The sequence below is a fragment of the Balearica regulorum genome, chromosome 8 (genome assembly GCF_011004875.1).
Source record: "Balearica regulorum gibbericeps isolate bBalReg1 chromosome 8, bBalReg1.pri, whole genome shotgun sequence".
Taxonomy (NCBI): domain Eukaryota; kingdom Metazoa; phylum Chordata; class Aves; order Gruiformes; family Gruidae; genus Balearica; species Balearica regulorum.
Genome location: NC_046191.1, coordinates 3,706,775 through 3,728,627, shown reverse-complemented (window position 1 = coordinate 3,728,627; position 21,853 = coordinate 3,706,775). Strand labels below are relative to the sequence as shown.

General features: G+C 38.1%; 1 protein-coding gene across 11 annotated transcripts in view; it reads left to right on the top strand.

Moving 5' to 3' along the window:
• The window catches only part of PATJ (PATJ crumbs cell polarity complex component), a 155,527-nt gene that overhangs the window by 5,417 nt on the left and 128,257 nt on the right, over window positions 1–21,853 (top strand). For all 11 annotated transcript variants that reach the window (XR_012836477.1, XM_075759208.1, XM_075759207.1 and 8 more), the window contains exons 2-12: window positions 774–829; window positions 912–1,078; window positions 2,786–2,977; window positions 4,353–4,492; window positions 6,285–6,483; window positions 8,148–8,276; window positions 10,057–10,269; window positions 13,986–14,088; window positions 15,825–15,913; window positions 17,172–17,310; window positions 17,493–17,615. Coding sequence is in view for 10 of the 11 variants with exons in the window: in XM_075759208.1 (XP_075615323.1) it covers window positions 808–829; window positions 912–1,078; window positions 2,786–2,977; window positions 4,353–4,492; window positions 6,285–6,483; window positions 8,148–8,276; window positions 10,057–10,269; window positions 13,986–14,088; window positions 15,825–15,913; window positions 17,172–17,310; window positions 17,493–17,615 (1,516 nt within the window). In the remaining variant the exon portion in view is untranslated. The remainder of the gene's footprint in view (window positions 1–773; window positions 830–911; window positions 1,079–2,785; window positions 2,978–4,352; window positions 4,493–6,284; window positions 6,484–8,147; window positions 8,277–10,056; window positions 10,270–13,985; window positions 14,089–15,824; window positions 15,914–17,171; window positions 17,311–17,492; window positions 17,616–21,853) is intronic.

Below are 21,853 nucleotides of genomic sequence, written 5' to 3'. Positions count from 1 at the left end.
AGTTGGAGACCTGTTCTATGTGGCATTGTAGAGGAGCGTGATAAAGGATATTCTGCTTCTTAAAAGCTTGTCATGTACATCAAAAAGCGAAAAGCAAGCTCACATAGAAAAGAACGGGCTTCTTTCACCTGTTCAGCACCAGGGCTGTGATTAGAACTGACCTCCCTTAGGAACGTGTTGGAACAGGGATTGATTTGGCCAATTTTGGGCCATAATGCTATGCTGTCTTGTGAGTGGAGGGAGCTTCTTTGTTTTACAGGGAGATGTTTCACCTACATTGCCATGCAGCAAGGCTGAGCTATCGTGATAAGAATACTGTCTACAAGTAATTAATTGGGTAGAAAGTATTTTCTAAATAATAGGAAGATTTTAACTCTATGCATATATGAAAAGATCACAATTTTAATGTCCATATTAAAAATATTTTGATTGAACGTATCTGTCTCAGTTTCCTTGGCCAATGTTTGTTTTTATAAGCTGCATTTTTCCTCATATTTGAAAGAGTTGTTCATATTCCTTCCTGTGTGTGAAGAAAAAGCACACAGAACAAGGAAGGATTTTTGGATGTGCTGAGGTTGCAGTGCAACTAGCCATATTGAGAGCTTTGTTGAATACTTTGGGTAAACAACAGGGGGTAGTAGTATTTTTTTATTTAATTTGTTATAGTTAACTTAGTATTTTATTATTGCATTTATTGACTGTGAATCTGTTAGCATTCTGCTTGGTTATATAATTTATTAATTTGATTTTTATTTTTTTTAAACCTCATCTAGATTATTCTGAGTAATTCCAAAAATACCCTTCAACATGCCTGAAAATCCTGCTGCAGGTATGTAGTCTGAAAGTGATTACTTTTGTTAAGCAGTGAGAAATGAAGCTCCGTTCCTAACATGTACTATTTTGTGGTGCAGATAAACAGCAGGTGCTGCAGATCCTTGATCGTCTGCAAGCAAAACTGCGTGAGAAAAGGGATTCCCAACATAATGAAAACTTGACTGCTTTGCGTAACACACTCAGGAGCCCTTTGTTTAACCAGATCCTGACCCTCCAGCAATCCATCAAGCAACTGAAGGAACAAGTGAGTGTAAAGTTACGGTTGTTGGTGTGATGATAATTACAGTGAACTTGTAACTCAAAGCAGGGTCCGTAGGCACGTGTTAATGAGGGTGCTCTCATTAATAAGCTGTAGCTTGGTATGAGTGGATATTGTCCCTTTTTTTTTTTTTTGGTCAAGCTAGTATCTACACGGTCACTACTGAAATGAGAAGTGGTATTGCAACAAACAGGTCACGGGGCAGCGTGCTTTGAAAGGGATGCGGAAGGGGCAGGCATTGAGAACCACATCAATTGGAAAAAAGCATCTGCAAAAGACATCAGCTCTAGTACTTTGAGTTCTGAACACAGCTGGAGCTGGGATCCTTTGTTTTTCACAGAAGCTAAATACTGTTTATCAGCTAACTGGCAGCATCTTTTCTCCTTAAAAGACATCATCACTTAGTTCCTGCTGACTTTTACAAGAATAGTTAACCTGTTTTGGGAAACAGAATCTAGAAACCCACCCCTGAAGATTTGCCAAGCTCTGATGCAGACATACCCAAACTAGCTTTAAAATGACTTGGCTCCAGCAGTGGAAGGAACTTGCATGGATTGGTTTATAACACCGACACTGAGATCTTGTGGACGTAGGCATCAGTGACACATCTGCAGGAACAGGTCTCACCGTGCAGTTAGCAGAGTCAGACATGCAAACTTAAAACCAGGAACTAACTTGGCATATCCCAAGCAGCAGCGATCCCTGTCTTTGCCGTTACTGCACCTGCCCATCTGCAGATACAGAGGGTGGGTGTCGGGGGGATGAGGCCACCTTACTGTCATTGCCAAATGTATTACACGTGTTCCTGCCTGGCTGGCATGGTAGTGATTATGTCGTTCATTTTCCCTTCTTCCCATGTTCACAAAGGTGCTTATCTGCTCCTGTTCCTCCCTTCCAAAGCTTGGATGCATGTCTGCAACTGTTAAAAATGTATGAAAATGCAAGTATATCTAAGATCATGCTTTGTGACTGCAGCATAATGGATTTTATATGCAGAATGGTCAGAATTCAGGTCTAAAAAATTTTGGTTTTCTTGAAATTCTTCTTAAGCATGTTCCTCATGAGCAGTTTGATTCAGGATGAGGTTTTTCAGTTTACTATGTTGTGCTGGGAATATTTCTGCATTTCTTCATTATCTGTCAGGCCTAGAAATTGAACTGTAAGTTCTAGCAGTGGTGGCATGTTCAGTGGTAGTGAATTTGTACCCTAGGCACTCTCTGGGGAGGAGATAATACAGACCAGGCCTTTGGCTCCTAAGTGGCTAAGTGACTCTTAAAAATTTGGATTCTTGTGCCAAAATTGTCTAGGTTTGCCTGACAGTTGCAACAGTGCTTGAGTGCCTCTTTAATGTTTGGTGCTTTTGCATGTGCTGTTTCTGGAATATCAGGGTGAAAAAGAGAATAATGGGCACGGGCAGGGAAGAAGCGTGAAAGAAATGGAGAAAATGAATGGAGTAGAAATACAGCTAAAACATTCAGGGAACTTTTTCTTCTGAAAAACAATTTCAACTTGATATGGTAGCTTGGTTATAGCTTATATATTAACATTGCCTAATTTAAACAGGCGAGTATATCCGTGTGAATAGGCATATATGAACGTATGTATGCTTGCTTCTTTGGCAGTCTTCACACAAGATGATATATGTGGAAATCTCTCTTGTTTTAATTGTTTTTCTACGTCTTTGTTCAACAGCTCAATTACATGCCTCCTGACCGTTCAGTAGATTTTGACTTTACTAAGAGAGGGCTGCTAGTGTTTGCTGACAAATCAGTTGCTGCTGGGAGCGTGTATACACCTTGCAGTTCACCTGAACCCAAAGCACCTACCTTCACTCCAAACCTGGGAGTTACTGAATTTAACGCAATCATCCAACAGATGGCAAAGGTAAAGCTCACAGGTTTAGTGAACCACACTTATTTTCCTTTAATGTCAAACTTTTTCTGGCATGCTTTTGGAGTACATTTTCAAATGTACTCTTTTGTTGTGTATCTGGGAGTGTGGTGCCTCCTAGCCAGCAAGAGAGTAGAAGTGCCGAGGATAACTTTTCCCCGTGAAAGATAATGTCAGCAATGGAAAGTGGTTGGGGGGGTGGGGGGGGTGTTTGGTTTTGGTTGTTTGTTTTCCCATTTTTTTGTCTTACTTTCTACTAAACACAGCAATGTAGAAAAGAAATTTCAGTTGCCAGAAAACTTTTTTGGTATTTGATGACACTTAATCGAAAATGGACGTTTTCTGCAGAAACATGTTTTGATGGAGAGACTTTTTTTAGCAAGTACATTTAAAATTGGAGATGTACCAACTTTGTTAATATATGAACAGTGCAAATGATTAAAAGAACTGGCATGTAGTATTTTATTTAACTCTTCATTTAGTATATCTTAACTTTGCCAGACAGATGCTGATTTCATTAACATGTGATGTAGCATGTACCAGATGCTTATGCAAGTTGTACAGGTGCAGACATCCACCCATGTGGGATTGGCATTTATACCACAAATGTATTGTTCTGTGTTACTTTGAACCATTAATTTAATTGGTTAGTCATGCCTTTCTGTATTAAGTAACTGTTGCTAATTGACTACCTTAATGTAGCTGTAATATTTTGAGCATAACTCTTCTCATTAGTGTGTCATTAACTCATCAGATAAAAGATTTAGCAGTAAAGAGTGCACATTATTTTGAATAAAACAGCTGTGATAGCAGTGTATTCTCTAAGTAATATTCCCAGTAAACAACCCCAGAAATTTTGTATTAGAACTGAAAAGCAGGCAGTCACAAAAGCAAAGTTTTTTAGCATTAAGTGTGAAGTTGCAGGGAGGGGAAGGAAATTAATTTCTTTATTTAAAAGCTTGCAATCTTTTGAACATGCACCTAAAAATCAGCATTAAAAGCAAGGGGAGCCAAAAGACAAGTAATTTAGTTTAGCTATGCAGCATTTCCAGAAATCCCAAATATATTGCTCTAGACAGCACTTCGTTCATAGTTTTCATCCAGTTTGGAATTCATCTCATAATGTGAATGAAGTGTGAAAGCAGCTCTTAAATTCCCTGAGGTTTCAGAACCTTGGAGTGCTTGCATATCCAATACTCTGCTATATTAAAAATAATAAATGGAGGAGCTTTTATAGAAATAACATATTCAGTATTTTGCCTTTGTTTAGTCTTAGGAGGAGAATAATTCTCCTGGTGTTTATAAATTTTTAAACTAGCTCATTCTATTGCATTAAAAATTAGTAAATCAATTTTTTCTATGTTATTAGGGGAGACAAATAGAATCAATAAAGATTGAAAAGCCTTCTGTTGGAGGTCTTGGATTTAGTGTGGTTGCCCTTAAAAATCACAGCTTGGGAGAAGTTGGTATCTTTGTCAAGGAAGTCCAGCCAGGAAGCATAGCTGACAGGTGAGATCTTTATAATTGTATTGGAAAATTGCAGTATTTCCATGAAGGGAAAGATCATGACTTTCACATTGAAAACTCTATCAGACTAACATGTTTGTCTAGGTTATCTGGTGGGATGTTTTGGTGGTGGTATCTTGAATTCTGGCTTTTCAATTAAATGGACTCATGTTTTGAGGATCAGATTTTTAGATGAGTTTTAAATATCTGAGCCATTCATAAATGGAATTTCCAGAAATCGTGACTCACTGAAGAGAATCTTGAGTACTGATTAAAAAACAAAAGAAAACTCAGAAAAGAGTACAAGGAAAATAAAAATTAGCCTCTGTTTGAATTTTTATGCATTGTGTCCCTGAAAGATTTTTTTTTTCCCCCTTGTTTCTTTATTTATGTGCCTATGACAATGCCCTATTTATAGTGGGTTTTTACTGTTTGTTTTCTGTGTAAATTTAGATCCAGTCCTCCTGACAGATCCCTGCACAGATGTCATCATAGAACCAAGGCTTCAGGCAGTTTCTTCCCGTATTGTCTGTGGGTTTTCACCCAACAACAAAAGACAGAGCAATCCTTTAAAAATAAAATGTGATTGTAAAACCACAAGAGTTGGCATGAGACAAATGCAGTGCTTGGAATTATGTTCAAGAAAATGTGTCTAGATTTCAAGTCATTGGTGTCACTTTTTAAATAACACATGTCAGGAAGTGCCAACACAGGATGACAAAAAGAGTGGAGAGAGGTTGGAATGATAATGGCTATGGGCCCACAGAGAACACACCAGAGAACACTTAAAGAAAAGCATATTAGGCTCTTTCAAAGTGGAGACAGATGGACTGATCCGGATGTCAAAGGAGGGTGAATATCTCACTTTAGGATTTGATGACCTGCTGCTCACTTTCTTTGATGAGAGAATCTAAAATATGGTTAGTGCTTGAAGAAAGTGATTTCTGGGAAACATCTTAAACATCGCATGATAAAAAGGAAGTTTAAAATGCGTTAGTTAAGATGTGCAGTTACATTGTTTCGGAGTTTATAAATTTTCCCCAGCATGCTTCCCGTTTTGCTTCTGAGACAAGATCTCCTGGAGACTTTTTGGATTCCTATAGAGCTTTGAAGGCAGTGTCTGTCTGTGTAACAGTTTGGTCTCGTGCTCAGAATGAATATTGAACAAAGGAGATGAGTGATGGTTTCTCTCTTGTCATAAGTCTAAATCCATCACTGGGGTGAATTAACTGTGAAATTTATATTATCTTAAGGTATAAGTTGAACTGTGTATTGCTTGAAGAAAGTTTGATGTCTGAAGTTTGATACTGTAAATTTTGAGTAAAATATAAATATGCAGCTCATCCATCTTTAGATTAAATAATGATACAAAACAAGATCATAGCCTGAGTTGTGCGTACTTAGAAATAGTATCATGTAGTGCTAAACATAATGAAGAATAGTTCCTAGTTCATTGTGTAACTACAAAAATCATTTTTTTCTGCCCTGTAATTCAATATCATCAAGAAAGGATGAAGGAATTTCACTGAATTTTGAACAGAAGCAAAGGGAAAATATTGAGCCAATTTCTGTACCGTGATAAAATTGGAAGAAAATATGGCAGGGCAGTTCAGTACAGTGCGGATTGCACGTAGTTTGTATGTTGGTGAAGACAGTCTACTAAGCAGACTTTTTTATATATAAAAATATTTAACCTTGCATAACTCTGTATTTTGCATGTTCATATTTAAATTACACAAGCCTGTTGTGAAGTCACTATCCTGCATTTTAAAATTTCTTTTAATGTTTTGTTAAGGGATCAAAGACTAAAGGAAAATGACCACATACTGGCCATTAATTGCACCCCATTGGATCAGAACATTTCCCATCAGCACGCTATTGCCCTCCTCCAGCAATCCACAGGATCTCTACATCTGGTTGTTGCTAGGGAGCCAGTTCAAGGAAACAGCAGAACTTCGGCTGTCTTATTAAGTGATATAAATCCACCTGAGACTGTGAGTTGTTGTAATACTGTCAAAATCAGATTTTTGAACTATGCTGGATATTTTTTTGTGGTTGTAAGTGTTTGTGTTAGCAAACTTACATATAGGGATTTTCTTCTTTAATCAGATTTTATATGTGATGGCATTTCATTTAGACTGATCGTGCAGTAAGTATAAGGCTTCCATTGCAAAGCTGCATGAAGTTGTTATAAAATAGATCCTGGGTTTTTATGGGCTAGAAGCTTTAGTAGATCAACATATTCTTAGCAGCAGGGTCCGTTCAGCATAGGCTGGGTAAAGCATTTTACGAGTATACCCAGCTGAAACCTACTTGTGCTTAGCAATTAAAGATGCTCTGATTACATCTTAAAAGATTGTAAACATAACCTATCATGAGCACTGCTTGAAATATCCCAACCAGTTTAAACTTAAACTGCTCAAAACAAAAAGCCTTGTCTTTGTTTTAAAAACAAACAAAAAGTATCTGTTAAAGAACCTCTCAGTCCCTGTTTATTTATCATGTGTTTTTTTTAATCTGCAAATTTCATAGATGGTGAACCCTTTTGTTGTCTTGAACAAGGGAAGATTGTCACCGGGACATGTAACAAGCTAGGGCTGAACTTCCCTCTGTGTTCAAACTATATGGTCCAGGTGGCTTCACTGAATTGGTCGAAGTGCACACCTAAATCCAGGGTTTGCAATATTGGAATCTTAATTTATTATGGTAGTAGGTTTTGATGAAAATCTGGTTAAGAGAAGTGCTTTGCCTTGTTCTCAGTAATTATTTCCCTCATGATTATTACAGAGCTAGTGAAATCTGAAGGTTTTAGTGGATAATCAATATTGTTTATTGCACTGAAAATTTTAAAGAATTAAATTTTAACTGCTTTTTCATTGAAAGATCTGCACTGAACAGACTAACAAAATAAAATACAAATATATATCTCTACAGGGGGTCTTTAAACTTCTTTTATGATATTTAACTGGCTTTGGCAAAGATTTTCAGTATGCTAATAAATCCTTTAGTCATAGAAGACTTAAATCTGCCTACTTTGCTCCATTTTTGTTTCTATGAGATATTAATCTGACAGAAACATTGGCTGAGTTTGGGTTGCTTAACAGCTTTGTTATTTTCAGATTGTCTTGTAGAACATAAGGTCACAGTACAGCATAGCTTAGAAACATGCTTCCAATTCAGTGTGGCAGAATATTGTACTGCACTATTAATTCAGTGCATACTGGTGGTGTTTAGAGTGTGTAAGTGAAATAACAGAAATAAGAATTTGGGCAATGCTAAGTGAAAACTAGGCCAGTGCAAGCTCCTTCCCTCTGTTTTTCTCTGTTGTTTGCAGTGATCTTCATTTATGAGAACCTAAAAAGGCAGTTTTCCTTTTTGGCAAGAAAATCTTAAAATTGTTTTTTCTTAGTCAAGCTTTTTCCTAGTATCCTGTTATCCTGAAAGTGAAGGACAAAATGTATGTTTAAAAACAGATGAGAAATCCCACTGCGTATTTATAAGGAAATGAAGCTGACTGAACAAAATCCAACAGATCGGCAATATGTGGGGTAGAGGGAGAAAATTGCTTTGATTAATTCTCGTAATTCCTGGTACATGTGAAAGTGAGAAACATTAAAGATTGACTGAAATGAAAATCTCCTGTTTTTATTAATTGCAGATTCACTGGGGCCACATTGAAGACGTTGAGCTGATTAACGACGGTTCGGGATTAGGGTTTGGAATTGTAGGAGGAAAGTCGAGTGGAGTAGTTGTAAGAACAATTGTTCCTGGGGGATTAGCAGATCGGGTAATTTGTTATATTATGTCACTTCTTGTTTGATTGTAAAGAGTAATTAACTGGTTTTGACAGTCTTAAAATAAACTAATATACTTAAACAAAAGGAAGCTGATAGCATCAAAGTCTGAATGCCAACATATACTTTATAAATAAATATGTTGAAGGTATGATTGAGGCAAAAGTCAGCACCTGATATGAATTAATTTGTTTCTCAGGCGTGCTTTGGCTTTTATAACATTGTTGAACATGCAGAAATTCTAAAAAGTTGTGTAACCTTCTAAGATCTTCAATACTTTTGATATTTCCAGCCTTTGGTCAGACTGAGGTAGGACAAATACTCTTAATGGATTTGCACATCCTCTGTAGAATTTGGCAGATTTGGCAACACCTATAGGGACAAACTCTTCAAGTGAATTGTCAGGCAAGAGAAGCTGCCCTATTGAAGTAATTGCGTTGCAAGATTCAGTTTATAGATTGAAGATGTCCTATTTTTAGTGGGTTTCATTTTAAAGAGGTTTTGATCCCTGCCTCACAGTCCGACCAGTTTAAGGAGACACTTAGGATTGATGCGAAGCCTTTTGAAGTTACTGATAGCTTTTCAAGTTGCACAGGTACAGTTTGCAACCTTTGATTGCTGATCTTTAAAGACCTAGTCCTAAGTGTTGCTACATTTCAGGAGTAGAACACGTGCAATAGCAAAACAGATTTGGATTTTTTAATGTGAATTTGGTGATGACAAGCTATAATATTTGAGGTCTGGAACCCATGCAGACAAGATCTAGTATTAGGCAAAAGAGAGAGGCTAGTTACTTCCTTTAGTATAGGATGGAAACAAAAACTGGAGATTCGGAGAGGTTTACTGGAAAATGTTGGCTTTTGCCTGACTGCCTCCCTCTGAACCTGTCATGTATAAATGAGTATTTTTTAATTATTGTGTAACACCTGTTTTGCTGTAAGGAATAAAGTGTTTTGGCTACAAATGAAGCATGTAAGTTAAGAACTCACCACATCATTCTCTGCTGAATGAGACATCATTAAGAACATGTGAAATAATGAGCACATATACATGTTAAAATTGGATGAGTTTGTAAATGAGTTTGAGTTAGTTCTGGGAATAACTCCACTGTGATTGCTGTATAAATCAATGTACCTAAGGTGGTAGAGCTGGGCTGATCAATACCAGCTGAGAATTTGGTCCTATGAATGCTTACTTATAAAAGAAATGATGATGTAGGTCATGAATCATAATTATCATGTAAAAAATGGTTTGTGTGGAGTCTTGTTACCTTCGGTGGATTTACTCAATCGAGTTGGAGCTAGTCATATGAGGAAAGAATTGCCAGGCTAATGTAAAAGTATTAGGAAAAACTCTAAAAAGTCCTAAATCAAAATGCTGTGCTCTTTATTCTAACCCCTATTTGATGAGTATTCTATGAAACAGCAATACGTAACAACCTGTGAGATTATAAAACATTGTTGTTGTCTGTTTTCTCCTAAATGAGAAAAGGTACTACTCTTTTAAGAATGGTGCTGTTCACCTTGTTTATCTTACTCAGTTTTGGAAAGGTTGATTTACCACTGTTAACTACTGTGGAAAAAATGGTGCATGGTTGTGCAAACGCTTCCTTGAATTATTTACTATGTTGCCATAAAATTGACCACCACGGCATTTTCTTGCATTGGCTCTCATGGCCATGAAGATGCCTGTACACAGTTTCAGTTTTGTAACGGAAAAGATATTTTATGTGTAGACTGGAAACATTTTTTGCAATTTTATTTATGTTTGAAGGATGGGAGGCTTCAGACAGGAGATCACATCTTACAAATTGGGGGGACCAATGTACAAGGAATGACCAGTGAACAAGTTGCCCAAGTGCTGAGAAACTGTGGGAATTCTGTTAGGATGATCGTTGCAAGAGACCCAAAGTGTGAAATTGTGGAGACTCCACCAGCTCCTGTGAGCTGGCCAGTCACTACGTTACCTTCCTTTCAAAATGGAAATGTAAGTATCTGGTGTTTACTTACGACATTTTCAAGTATGTTTGTGGCTTGTGATCAGAAAGGAGGAGGAGAACAGAGTGTTCTTGAGACCTAAAGTGCTTCTCCTTTGAGTTTCCAGATAGCATATGCATATATTTAAGTGGTCATTATTATAGCCCTGCCTTCTATAATTTTTCATTTTTTCCTGTATGTTATTAATACCTGCAATCTTGGGATCGGAATGACCAGCTTTACAGAATTTATTTCAGTGGGTAATTTAATTACCAAGACTATAAACGTTATCGATAAATGGTACTTTTATTTCTCCTTCTTAGCTCATTACATTTCTGCTAATCAATCATTTGTAAGTGGATTTAAAACTTGAGTGTGAATTTCCCTAGTCTGAAATCCAGAGCGCCGTGGCCACACCAGAATTATTCAGCACAATCATCTTTTTATGAAACATAAGTGTAATGTTTTCATAGTCTATGCTACTGTCTGTGATAGGAAATATATCTAAAAATTTTGAAACTTGTTTTAGCAAATCTTATCATGGTCATATCAAAGTCTCTTGTTTTTGAAGTCATTCTTTTCAGTTTTGAGTAATTAAAATCAACAAATGCTACACTAAGTGTACAGTAGGTCTCGAAACATAAACAAAGCTGTGCTTGTGTACCATCTGGTACTACTGTGCTGCTTAGATTTAGGTGTAGAATCTGAGTAGCCTTTTCTGTCTTGTTTAGTTTCTTGAATATGAGTGAAGAGAGTTATTTTCTTTGAAGCACCATTTTTAAAGTTTGGACTAGCAGTCGTATTGTTACAAACTCACCTCTTCGCTCACCGGGCATAGTCACTGCAAAGGCAGCCATTAGCTTTGTGTCTTGCATCTCTCTGGAAGGTTACTGTGGCTGAAGCTGTCAGTAAAGTATTTTGGGTCCTTCTCAAGCTCATCTCAGAAGAGGGATTGGTGTAGTAGGAAACGTGAGTGGCAGAGACCTGGGAGGGGGTAATCTATGTACGTAAGGTTGGAGTCTTCTAAAGTGGGCTTGTCTGCAAATGCTCTGCAAAAAGACTTTCCTAGAGAATCAGCGTTGTTATGAAGCACTTCTTTTCTGGCTGTATCATATTTTCCAAGACCCGTATTAGGAAAAAATGCAATGGTCCTAGTTTTGTTTCCTCTACAAAGTAAGATTATTTTTTTTTCTCTTCCCCACCTCAAAGGTGGGCCTGTTTGTCACTAATCAACCCTGAGCATTGTAGATGCTGCAGCCTTTCTACAATGTTACTCCTTCTGGATGTCTTTCCAGTGTCGTCCTTATTCCTGCTATGTAGTTTAGAGGGGAAAACAATCATGTTGCAGTTTCTTCTATTTATTTCTGAATGTCATCTATTGTTTTCTTAACTGAATAATGCCTTCATATTTAGATTTGAAGAAACCTCTCTTTCTGATGTTGAGAGATTTGCTGAAGTCAAGAATAGTGGCTACTTTTGAATGTATTTATTAATTTAATGATGATTTTAATGGTCTACCTTCCTGTTTGTGTGTCATTTACAACAGAACTTTTTCCTATAATCTAATTTCTCTCTGGTTTCTGATTATTTTCACTAGCTGTGAGCTTTGGAATAGAAATTATTTTCCTTTTCTTTTTGGCAAACCAGCAGAAAGGCGTTTTTAATATATGGTTAGTGGTTTTTTTAAGTTTTATATTAATATTTGATTTCCTTTAAACTTTCTGCAGTAGAGAATAACTGAAACTACTTATATCTGTGCATGGGCACAAGAAAACAGCCGTATTATCTGTACTCTCCAAGATAGTGACAGCAATGTTAGCAACCTACTTGTGCTGACTGTATTTAGGACTCTGTACTTTGATTCTTTCAGACTCCACTTCTGATGGTTTGCACTCTACTGGTAACATTACTTAGAGAAAATTTCTGTAGAGCCAGAGCACTGACAATGAAGGGCTTTTGATTGTCAAAGTCACAGGACTTTCAAGGCCACAGCTCCATTTCAGATGTTGCTCTAGCCTTGTTTACTGTTTTGATTCATTCTCCTGAAGATAAGTGACAGAGCATCAAAACTTATCTTCATCTCCATCAGTGTCTTCCAGAGCAAGAGAGTTGGAAGGCATTTAATGAGCTTAATGAGTTGATTAGTGGAGGGAGGTGTGTGTGATAAGAAAGGAGAGAGCTGTCTGTTGATTTCTGTTTCAGTGAAAAGTGAAGTAGGTACAGCTGTAACTTTGGCCTGCTTTTGATATAGGTCTTTCCAAAGCTGATATTTGGCAAGCATATGATTAAACTTCTCTTTTGTTCACTCTCTTAAGAAATATTTTCCAAGTTCCCAATCCATTTTTTGCTGTTGGTAATGACACTACCCCTCTTAATTTCATCACTAACGGACTTTACTCTGATCATCTCACTGGGCCATATGTGATTACTGAAAACAAACAGCTTTATGTATTTTAATTTATCCCTTGCAATCCCAGATCTATGCACTTAATTGTTTTTCTCCTTGGAAGCACCAATATCTTTAGGGTGTCCTGTTTGAATTCAGTCTCGCAGTTTTAATTTTTGCTTGTCAGAGTAGAGTGGTTGCACAGTGGGACATACTGAGGCCAGCTTTGTGGGCACTTTTTTCCATACACTTCTCCAGTGTAAGATCAGATCATATTGTCATCTTAGCTAGTGGCTTTTGTGGGTTTTTTTGTGATTGTAGAAAGTGGAGGGTTTAGAGAACAGGTCATGTTATGTACTTCTGTTTTTCAAGTATTATTTGTTATGAGAAGATGTCTTATTGTTAAACAATAAAGCATTTACAAATTAATACTGTCCCTTCCTCTGTTAAGTCTTAGAAGTAATTCTCATTGAATGTGAACTAATGAGTCTTTTGCTTCCCATTGCCTTAGACAACTTGGAGGCTTCCAGTGCTCTTTGTGGTTTAGTGGCATTCAAATCTGAACAGGAGCGTATGAAACTTAAGCTGATGTGTATAAGATTAACTTTTGGGATGGTTTTGTGGTTTGGGATCTAGCATAAAAAGAAACAATAAGCTCAAACACCCACCTAGTGTCCCATATTTGCATTTAGTAGGCAACTGCTTTGATGTGCCTCCTATGTGTACATGTGGTTTCTTTCAGGGCATTGAAACTTTTTGTTTTGAGATCCCTTTCCTGCTGCCCCTCGCTTCCTCAGTAGGTGGATAACAAAGAGAAATAAGCATCGCTTTTTCTGACAGAAATGTGTGATGTAATAACACTCTGTATTTATACCAGGCTTTTTTGCTTCTTAACTGGCCAGTAGAAAGAGCTCAGGCCAGTGAGTTCATGACACTGTCTATCAGGACCGACGTATGAAAGGGAGAGAAGAAATTCTGAGGGCATTCAGGGTTCCTGTTGTCTTGTGGGATCGACTGGGAACTTTGTTGTTACCAAGCGTCAGTGGAATCCAAAGGGAAATGGCCCCCGTGCAGTCTAATGAAAACCTTTGTTTTCCATAAAATATAAATATTATACTTCTGACAAGTATGTGGAGAAAGTATTAGGAAAGAATTCCCTAAAATAAGATGAGTGGCATCTTATTTTCAGCAAATCTTGGGTATATCTCTTTTGCAAAAGTAATCCCTCCTAAAATAGGAAAATCAAAATCACTGCTCACTTCTGAAGATCATCACCTGCAATATTGTAATGGTACTGGGAAACTATGAGATTTTTTTACTGTCTTTTGCTTTATTTATAGGATAATACCAACCTTTTTGAGACTTACGATGTTGAACTTATAAAAAATAATGGGCAAAGCCTGGGGATAACAATTGTTGGATATGCTGGCACGTGTGATATAGGTGAGTTCTACAGGATTTAGTAAAGTCTAGGACAGGGACTTCTCAAATACCCCTTATTTACTATGAGGAAGAAGGATAGCACTTCTTTGAAACAGTGTAGCCTACAATATCTCTGAAGAAGATATTTGGAGAACTTGCTGCAGAGTGAAATTCAACCACAAAAAAGTTTAAAGAGTTGTAATTACCTTAAAAAAGGAATTCCAACTTGACTGCTGGACTGTGAATTTTACATGCTTATGTTGTTACTGTGCAGACGTTAGACTGTAACAGACAGTTCCTGCATATACAGACTAATACAGTCAGGTTCTTGTCTGCACTGTTCCTTATTTTACCCCTGCATTACATATATGACACAATTCATTTAGCACATTTTAAGAAGAATTTCAAAACCAGACTATCGAATGTCCTCAGTTTGCATTAACTTTTGAATGGCATCTTTGGTATGTACAAAATAGCTCAACGTGCAGCTTTGGTTTATTGAATGACTTGTAGGTGTGAGAGTGGAGATGATCAGTCAGATTAACTAGTGTATCCCTCTGCCAGGCCAGAGGTGCAGAGGATCTCAGCTGTGTGTGATGTCTATGCCACCTTCTGAAGACGATGTACTTGTCTTCGGCAGATGCCTGTTTCAGTGTCTAAACTCTGGGAGCAGATTAAAATATCTGTGCTAGGATATGGGGACATGGAATCAATCCTCTTTAAATTAGAGCTGTTAACTCGTCTTTCAAGTATTGGTTCTACAAATCTTTAGAAATTGACTCAACTGAATATCTGGTTTTACACAAAGGGGTAGTGCTTTTTATCCCCTCCCCTTGCTTGTGGGACTCAAGAAAGCATTCTGGGAATGTGGTGGAGCTGGGGGTGCTCTCCGGCCCCCTTCATTCCCAGGACATCCTCTCGTGTTGCCGGTCCGTGCAGCGCGCACTGGGAACTGGGCTGGGGAGGAGCACGTGCCAGGCAATGGGAAAAGGTGGGTCTGAAGCACCGGTAAAGGGGTTTTGCTGAGCACGGCCAAACTATGTTGGGCAGGTGTCTGAGGAAAGTTAGTGTTCAGAAAAGGATCGATGAAGTGTCAAGATTCACTAGAATTCAAGATCAGCATCTCATATTTTGCGGGAGTTTGTGGAAGGGAAGAGTTACTGTTTCAGCTGAAGATTGGTTTTTTACTGTTTTTTGTTTTGTTTTTATTTCCTTGTTCTAATTAGAAGTTAGAATTAGTAATCAAATGTCAAACGTGACAAAGGACAGCTTTTCTGATTTCCATGTTTCCATTTTTTTTTCTTAAAAAAAAAGTCATTTTTCATTAAGATTTAAAGTACTAAATTCTTTAGCTGTAAGAAGATGATTGAAGTCCTGATCAAAGTACTTAAGCACATACTTTACTTTTAGCTTAGGTAGTCCTATTGAAATCAAATGCAGCGTGGATTTAAGTGATTGTGGTTTAAAGCCTGGGTAAGCACAAGGATGAATCCGTGGAGGAAGTGGCCTTTTGTGAGCCATTTTAAAGAAAAAATTTTGAGGTCAGTGTACAGGTGGTTGTGTCGGGGCTGTTTTTTCCATCAGAGATCCTCAGTCGTTCTACATCAGGCTGTGTGAGTGGTAACGTGCAAATGGTGGCTTACAGAATTATAACTTTGTGGACAGTAGTAGTGTGTGAAAAAGGCTGTAATTAAATAAGAAACAAATTAGATTAGCAGAATGATTTGTTTCTCTTCTTCCCCTCCCCCTGCCAACAGAACCTTCAGGGATTTTCGTGAAAAATGTAATACCTGGTAGTGCTGCTGACCATAATGGCCAAATTCACGTTCATGACAAAATTGTTGCTGTAAGTAAAATAGTCTGCTTATATACTGTTGTAGAAATAATACTTTATTATAGATCTCAGCATTAAAAGAAAAATGTAGTAAAGACTTTCTAAAATTAATTAAATCTCTGCTTTGCAGAGGAAACAATTTGATGGTTTGTATTTGTTTAGGTAGATTTGTAACAGAAATTAGTTTTAACTTGCTGTGGTTAAAATATTATTTTATATGCAAAGTAGTAGTAAATAGTAGTTAACTATGAAAGAGGCAAGCTTTTGGATTAAAATGTTTCAGAGTGGAGAATCTTGGCTTTTGGCCCAAAGTAAAGATGAGCAGCATTAGCTTCTATTTGAATTGAATGGGATTTGAGGATGGTTAAGATTTTGCAAGATGTGGCACACTGTTTATGGTCCTTAATGACTGTGTAGCACAGTGTGGATACAATCAAATGTTAATAGTCACAATTTAGGTTTAAAAACTCAAAGCTTTATGTGTAGAAAAATTAAACCCCATTGAATAACAGTGAATTGAATAATAGCCAATTTTGCATTCAAAGTACAAGCAGGAATGAATTACACAGTCTTTTTGTTTTAAGAGATAATATTTATAGAGATATGATTTTAAATTACTTTTAAAATGTGTGCTATGCCAGACCTTCCAAAGTCAGCTTCTCCTTTGTGAGAGCAAAAATTGATAGAACCTTGTGCTTTTATCTGCAGTTTTGCAGGAGAAGCCCCTATTGATGCATGAGCTAACAGTAAGGTGAACAGAGTATTTTGTGTGTAAATTAAAACATCTGAATTAATGTAAGAATTGGGCTGTTCAGAGTGGATTATACAAATGGTGATGTGTATAGGCTTGTGTGGGGCACATTAGAAATCCATGAGAAAACCAACAGTGATAATGAACTGAGCCAAGTTGTAAGTTGAATACTCTTGCTGGGAAGCTTCATCCACAATACTCCTGAAGCTGTCTCTTGTAAACAAAAAAATTGTAGGAGGAAATCAGTGCATCCCTATATCAGATTAGTAAATTCTGTTTTGTGATTGCCCCACGAAGACAGAAGAAATTACTGTTGAGTTTCCTTTTAAAATGCATTTTGAAAATATTATCTAGTTAGTGAAATGTAACTGATTTAATGAGATTGTTTTGCAAATACTACTGTCTTGGGTGAATAACCCTATAATTTCTGCACAAAATAATGTGGATGTTGCTTACAGTATGGTACAGCCTAAGAATGTAATGTGATTACTATTATATGATACGATTTTCTTGGTTTAGGTTGATGGAGTTAATATACAGGATTATACCAACCAAGAAGTGGTAGAGGCGTTGCGTAACACAGGACAGACTGTACGCCTTACCTTACTTAGAAGGAAACCTTCCTCTACAATTTCTTCAGAAAGACCTTCAGATAGAGGTAATCCTTTTTTAGCAACTAATTTTATTTTTCACTCAATGTACAGTTATCTAATTTAACAATTAGGACTAGATACCACACAATCCTAGATTTTTGTAAGGGCACATTGTAGAAAATGAGATATTTAAGGAGGAATGGAAAGAAACAGAGATTTTTTTATTTTTTTTCATCTGTTTTCACAGTGCAGCCAACTGTCCCAACCTTTGTGTCCCCTGGAGCTGTAGGGACTGAAACTGGTGTGGACACTAACCAAGAACAGAAAAATAATCTTCAAAATGAAAGGAAGCAGAGCCTACATAAAACAGGTGGATAGAATATCTTGCAGTGTCTCTTCTGAGTCTTTGGAATTGTCTTTAATCCATTTTCAATACTGGTAGGCTGTCGTTGCTTACTCCGTCTTTAGCTTTTGCTCTGTAATGCTTTTTCTTCAGGTCCCTCTGAAGTAAAGCTCTACCTGTTGGATCAACTCTTCCACCCCACCCTATCCCCAAAATGTCGCACTGTCCACAGATTTGCTGAGAGTACATTCTGTGTCATCACGGAGGTTGCTGATGAAGATACTGCATAATATTAGCCCCTGCAGCTATTGACCTTCTCTCATAACTGGCTGTCAAGCCATTGGCTAATGCTGTCTTTGATCCCAGTGGTTCATCTAGTTTTCAGCCTATTTAGCAGTCATCAAACCCATGCTTCCTCAGTTTCCAAACAAGGATGCACGTGTAAAAGGTGTCAAAAGCTTTGGTAAAGTTGAATTGTATTACACCTTTCATCCACATAGCTATTTTGGCAGTCAGATTGGTCAGTTATTTGGCAAGTAACTGGAGAAGAGAAGGCTCTGGGGAGACCTTAGAGCACCTTCCAGTACCTAAAGGGGCTACAGGAAAGCTGGAGAGGGACTTTTTACAAGGGCGTGATGTGATAGGATGAGGGGTAGTGACTTTAAATTGAAGGAGGGCAGATTTAGATGAGATCTGAGGAAGAAATTCTTTGTGTGAGGGTGGCGAGGCCCTGGCACAGGTTGCCCAGAGAAGTTGTGGCTGCCCCTGGCTCCCTGGCAGTGTTCAAGGCCAGGTTGGATGGGGCTTTGGGCAACCTGGGCTAGTGGAGGGTGTCCCTGCCCATGGCAGGGGGTTGGAACTGGGTGGGCTTTAAGATCCCTTCCAACCCAGACCAGTCTGGGATTCTATGAAATCTCTATTAACTGTTCCTGATTTGCCACCTGCCTCGCTCCTGTTTACTTGTCCTGCTTATAGTGCTCCTGATCACTGACACTTCCTGGAGTGCCAGAGAAGTAGGAAGCCTAGCACAAGTTATGTCCACCTCCTGTGAGATGCCCCACTTGGCAATGAACCTCTCCTTGCCGCCTGCTGGTTCCCAGACCCAAATCGTTTACCTTGTGGTAGTAATACTGCTGCATACTGCTTCCTCCTGTGCTACTGTTGGAAACTAGAGTTCAGCCTCTAGACATGCAGTTTCTGGCTTGCTTGTCCTGAGCTTACTAGCTGAACTGGAAGTTGTTGACTGCACACCTATGCAGGTAGAGGAGAATCTCTGGCCTGGCAAAGGCGTAATAGGCATGAAGACCTGATAGCTGGAATCGGAAGCTGGACAGGAGTTCAAATCAGGGATGAGTTTTTAACAGCAAAGGCAATTGGACATAGGGGCGGATCACAAAGGCGCAGATTGCTTTGTTTTTTAGCTGACTTCTGAATCAAGGTTGGAGGCCTTTCCAGAAGGAGTGCTTCAATTCCCCTATGGATTTCTGGGCTCTTCTACAGGAACTTCTGGGTGAATTTCTACAGCTTGTGTTAAAGTCAGCATAAATTATCCTTATGCCTTGTAGTTTCGAAGATATGTAGATGTAATAGAGGATTCTAAATTATGGCTGTCAATGAATAACAATTTTGCTATGATTGTGGAAGATCTGTCAGTATTAAAGACAACCTGGAAACGAGAGAAATGTAGCAGTTCCTATGTTCTGTTCTGTTTTACTTTTCTGTCCAAGCCTTGTAATCAGACATGCTTTGTTGTGACTTTTGCATGTTCCCAGAAATAGGAAGCCAGTTGAGTAGCTGAGATGTGAGGTTATCAAAGCATTGTTTTAGCTATATGAATGGAAAAGCATATATTGATTTGTAGTTACAATGGCTGAATAACTTAAGGATTTAGCAGTAGGATGTATTCAGGGGCAGAAGAACCAGGAGGACTTACACTCGCTATGACAGAGGCTAGAAAACAGCAACACATGCTGTCCTGTGTCACTTTTACTGTGGAACTTCCTATTCATAAAGTATTTTCTTTTTCTACTGAAGCAAACAGTATCTCTGTAGTCAGTTCCTGACTACTCGTGATTGGGTTATCTTGTGTCACAGGCTGCAGATGTCTGCCCTGATGCAAAGAGAACTGAGGAATTTGTTACTTAATACCTAGTGCTGTGCAAATATGGTATATCAATGCCAGGATCAGTTTATGCTGGGAAATAAAATTGCTTTTACTTGGCTTGAGGTTAACAAACTCTGTTAGTCTCAAGATGTGTTATCTAGATATGCCGTAGTGATCCCTGTTCTGATAATCAGCTTGGATCAAACTGTATTTTTGAGCCCTTTTCACAGCAGACCCAAACTGCTTTGATGTGGATCCACTGCCTCTCCGTAAACCCTCCAAAGCCCTTAGTTTCAAAAGGACTTTGTAACCAAGTTGTATGTATATGAGCGGCTCCACTTCAATGCTAGCATTGTGCAAATCTCGTAATCCCCTTCTTTGGAGCTCTGTAGAGTATGGTGCAGATACACCTGGGTCTGGCAAGGACTTTGCATCCATTGCCTGGAATCCATAGCTGCTGGTTGGACCCATGCTGATTCCTTGCAGGGACAGGGTGGTGTATCTGCACTGCATTCCCCAGTGTATCAGGTAGCAAGTGTACAACAAGATTTTTCTATTCTCCTATGTATCCAAGCTCCCCTTGCCCTGGAGAATCCAGGATGATGTATGCACAATGTGTCTTGGGATACCAAAATTTAAACACTGAAGATAACTCTTTCTTTGCAGTTGGATAGTGCCCTTGATAACATTTAGCAGTGCTGTCCTTGGGCCAGCAGGATAATGCAATGGGCACAGCTTTGAAACTGTTAATGAATCAGGAGTATTTAATGCAGTGGTAAGCAAGTATCATTGCTTGATTAAACTGAGGTTTTTTCGTAGTGAAAAACCACTTTAAGTTACAAGGTTCTGCAAAAGCTTTATGCAACTATAAAATGTGTGTGTGTGTGTCTTGTTAAAAAGTTGAAATACTTAGTTGCAAATTTTACTCATACTGAAATACGATGTATAAAATTTCACCTTGGTATAGAATTTAACAGCCAAGTTTAAATTCCAAAGATAGGTGCTTATTTTGGACATGGTGATGGGCACTTCATTATAATGGTGCTAAAATAAATACTGCTAATTTAAGGCTCTGACTAAACTCTGGAAATGCTTTTAGAAGTTTAATGCAAAAGGTATGTTTTATAAAATATGTATGACTTCCCTTTAAGCCTAGTTGTGTGAAATTCTTACTAAATTGTGTTTCCTGGAGAGGTATTAAATAGTAATTTTGGCCAGGCAAAACCATGCTTAAGCTGTTCTGTTACAAAGGCAACATGGTTTAGGATGCAATGTGCACGAGGTCTGAAACTTTCTGCTAGCAGGCTAGAGGCAATTAACTTAACAGCTGCATCTGCAAGACTGCAGACTGGGCAGAACTGCTTTCTTTTGCCTTGCAGCAGTACTCAAAACCTGAAGATATGATGATGCTAGTCAGGCGCTTAAAGATGACTGGGGAAAAACATCCAACAGTAGGGCAGATAAAGGTAGTACGTTAATGAAGTGTGCTAGAGCACAATACACATCCTTGTATAGTAAGTTTGTGAAACTAGGAGGAAATTGCAAGAAGAAAAGATGCCAATTTTGAAGATGCCGGCAATTTTGAGCAGGAAAGATGATTTTTACAATACACTTGTGATTTATTCTTGCTGCTTGCTAATTGGAAATGAAAAACTGTGTGGAAGTGCAGGCAGAAGGACAAACTAAATATGTTGAAAGCTGTTGCTAATGAAAGCTGTCCCTGGGAAACATTTTCATTTCTGAGGCCTTGCGCATTATAGAAGATGTGGTAGTATGTATCTCAGGTCATGAGAAAGAAATCCAGCTGGATGAGAGACTAGAAAGAAACTTCCTGTTAGCTGCCATGTGGAAAAAGCTGTTTGGGGAAAAAGGAGCATTTTAAGTGAATTGGGTGATACCACTGGAATTGAATATATTTAATCCAAATCCCTCCAGCCAACATTTCCACAGTTCTGAGGAAGTTACAAGCAAAGACTTCAAAGCATGTTTGAAAGAAAGAAAGGGGGAAACTTCAAATGGAGACATGCATCAGCACCTTGCTCTGAACAACTCATAGATTTTGGTAATGTGTTTTGGAAGCGGCAAAAAAATCTGTATTCAGCCAACCGAACACAGCTTACAGTTACTGAACTGAACTTTGAGCTTGACCTTAAAGATTCAT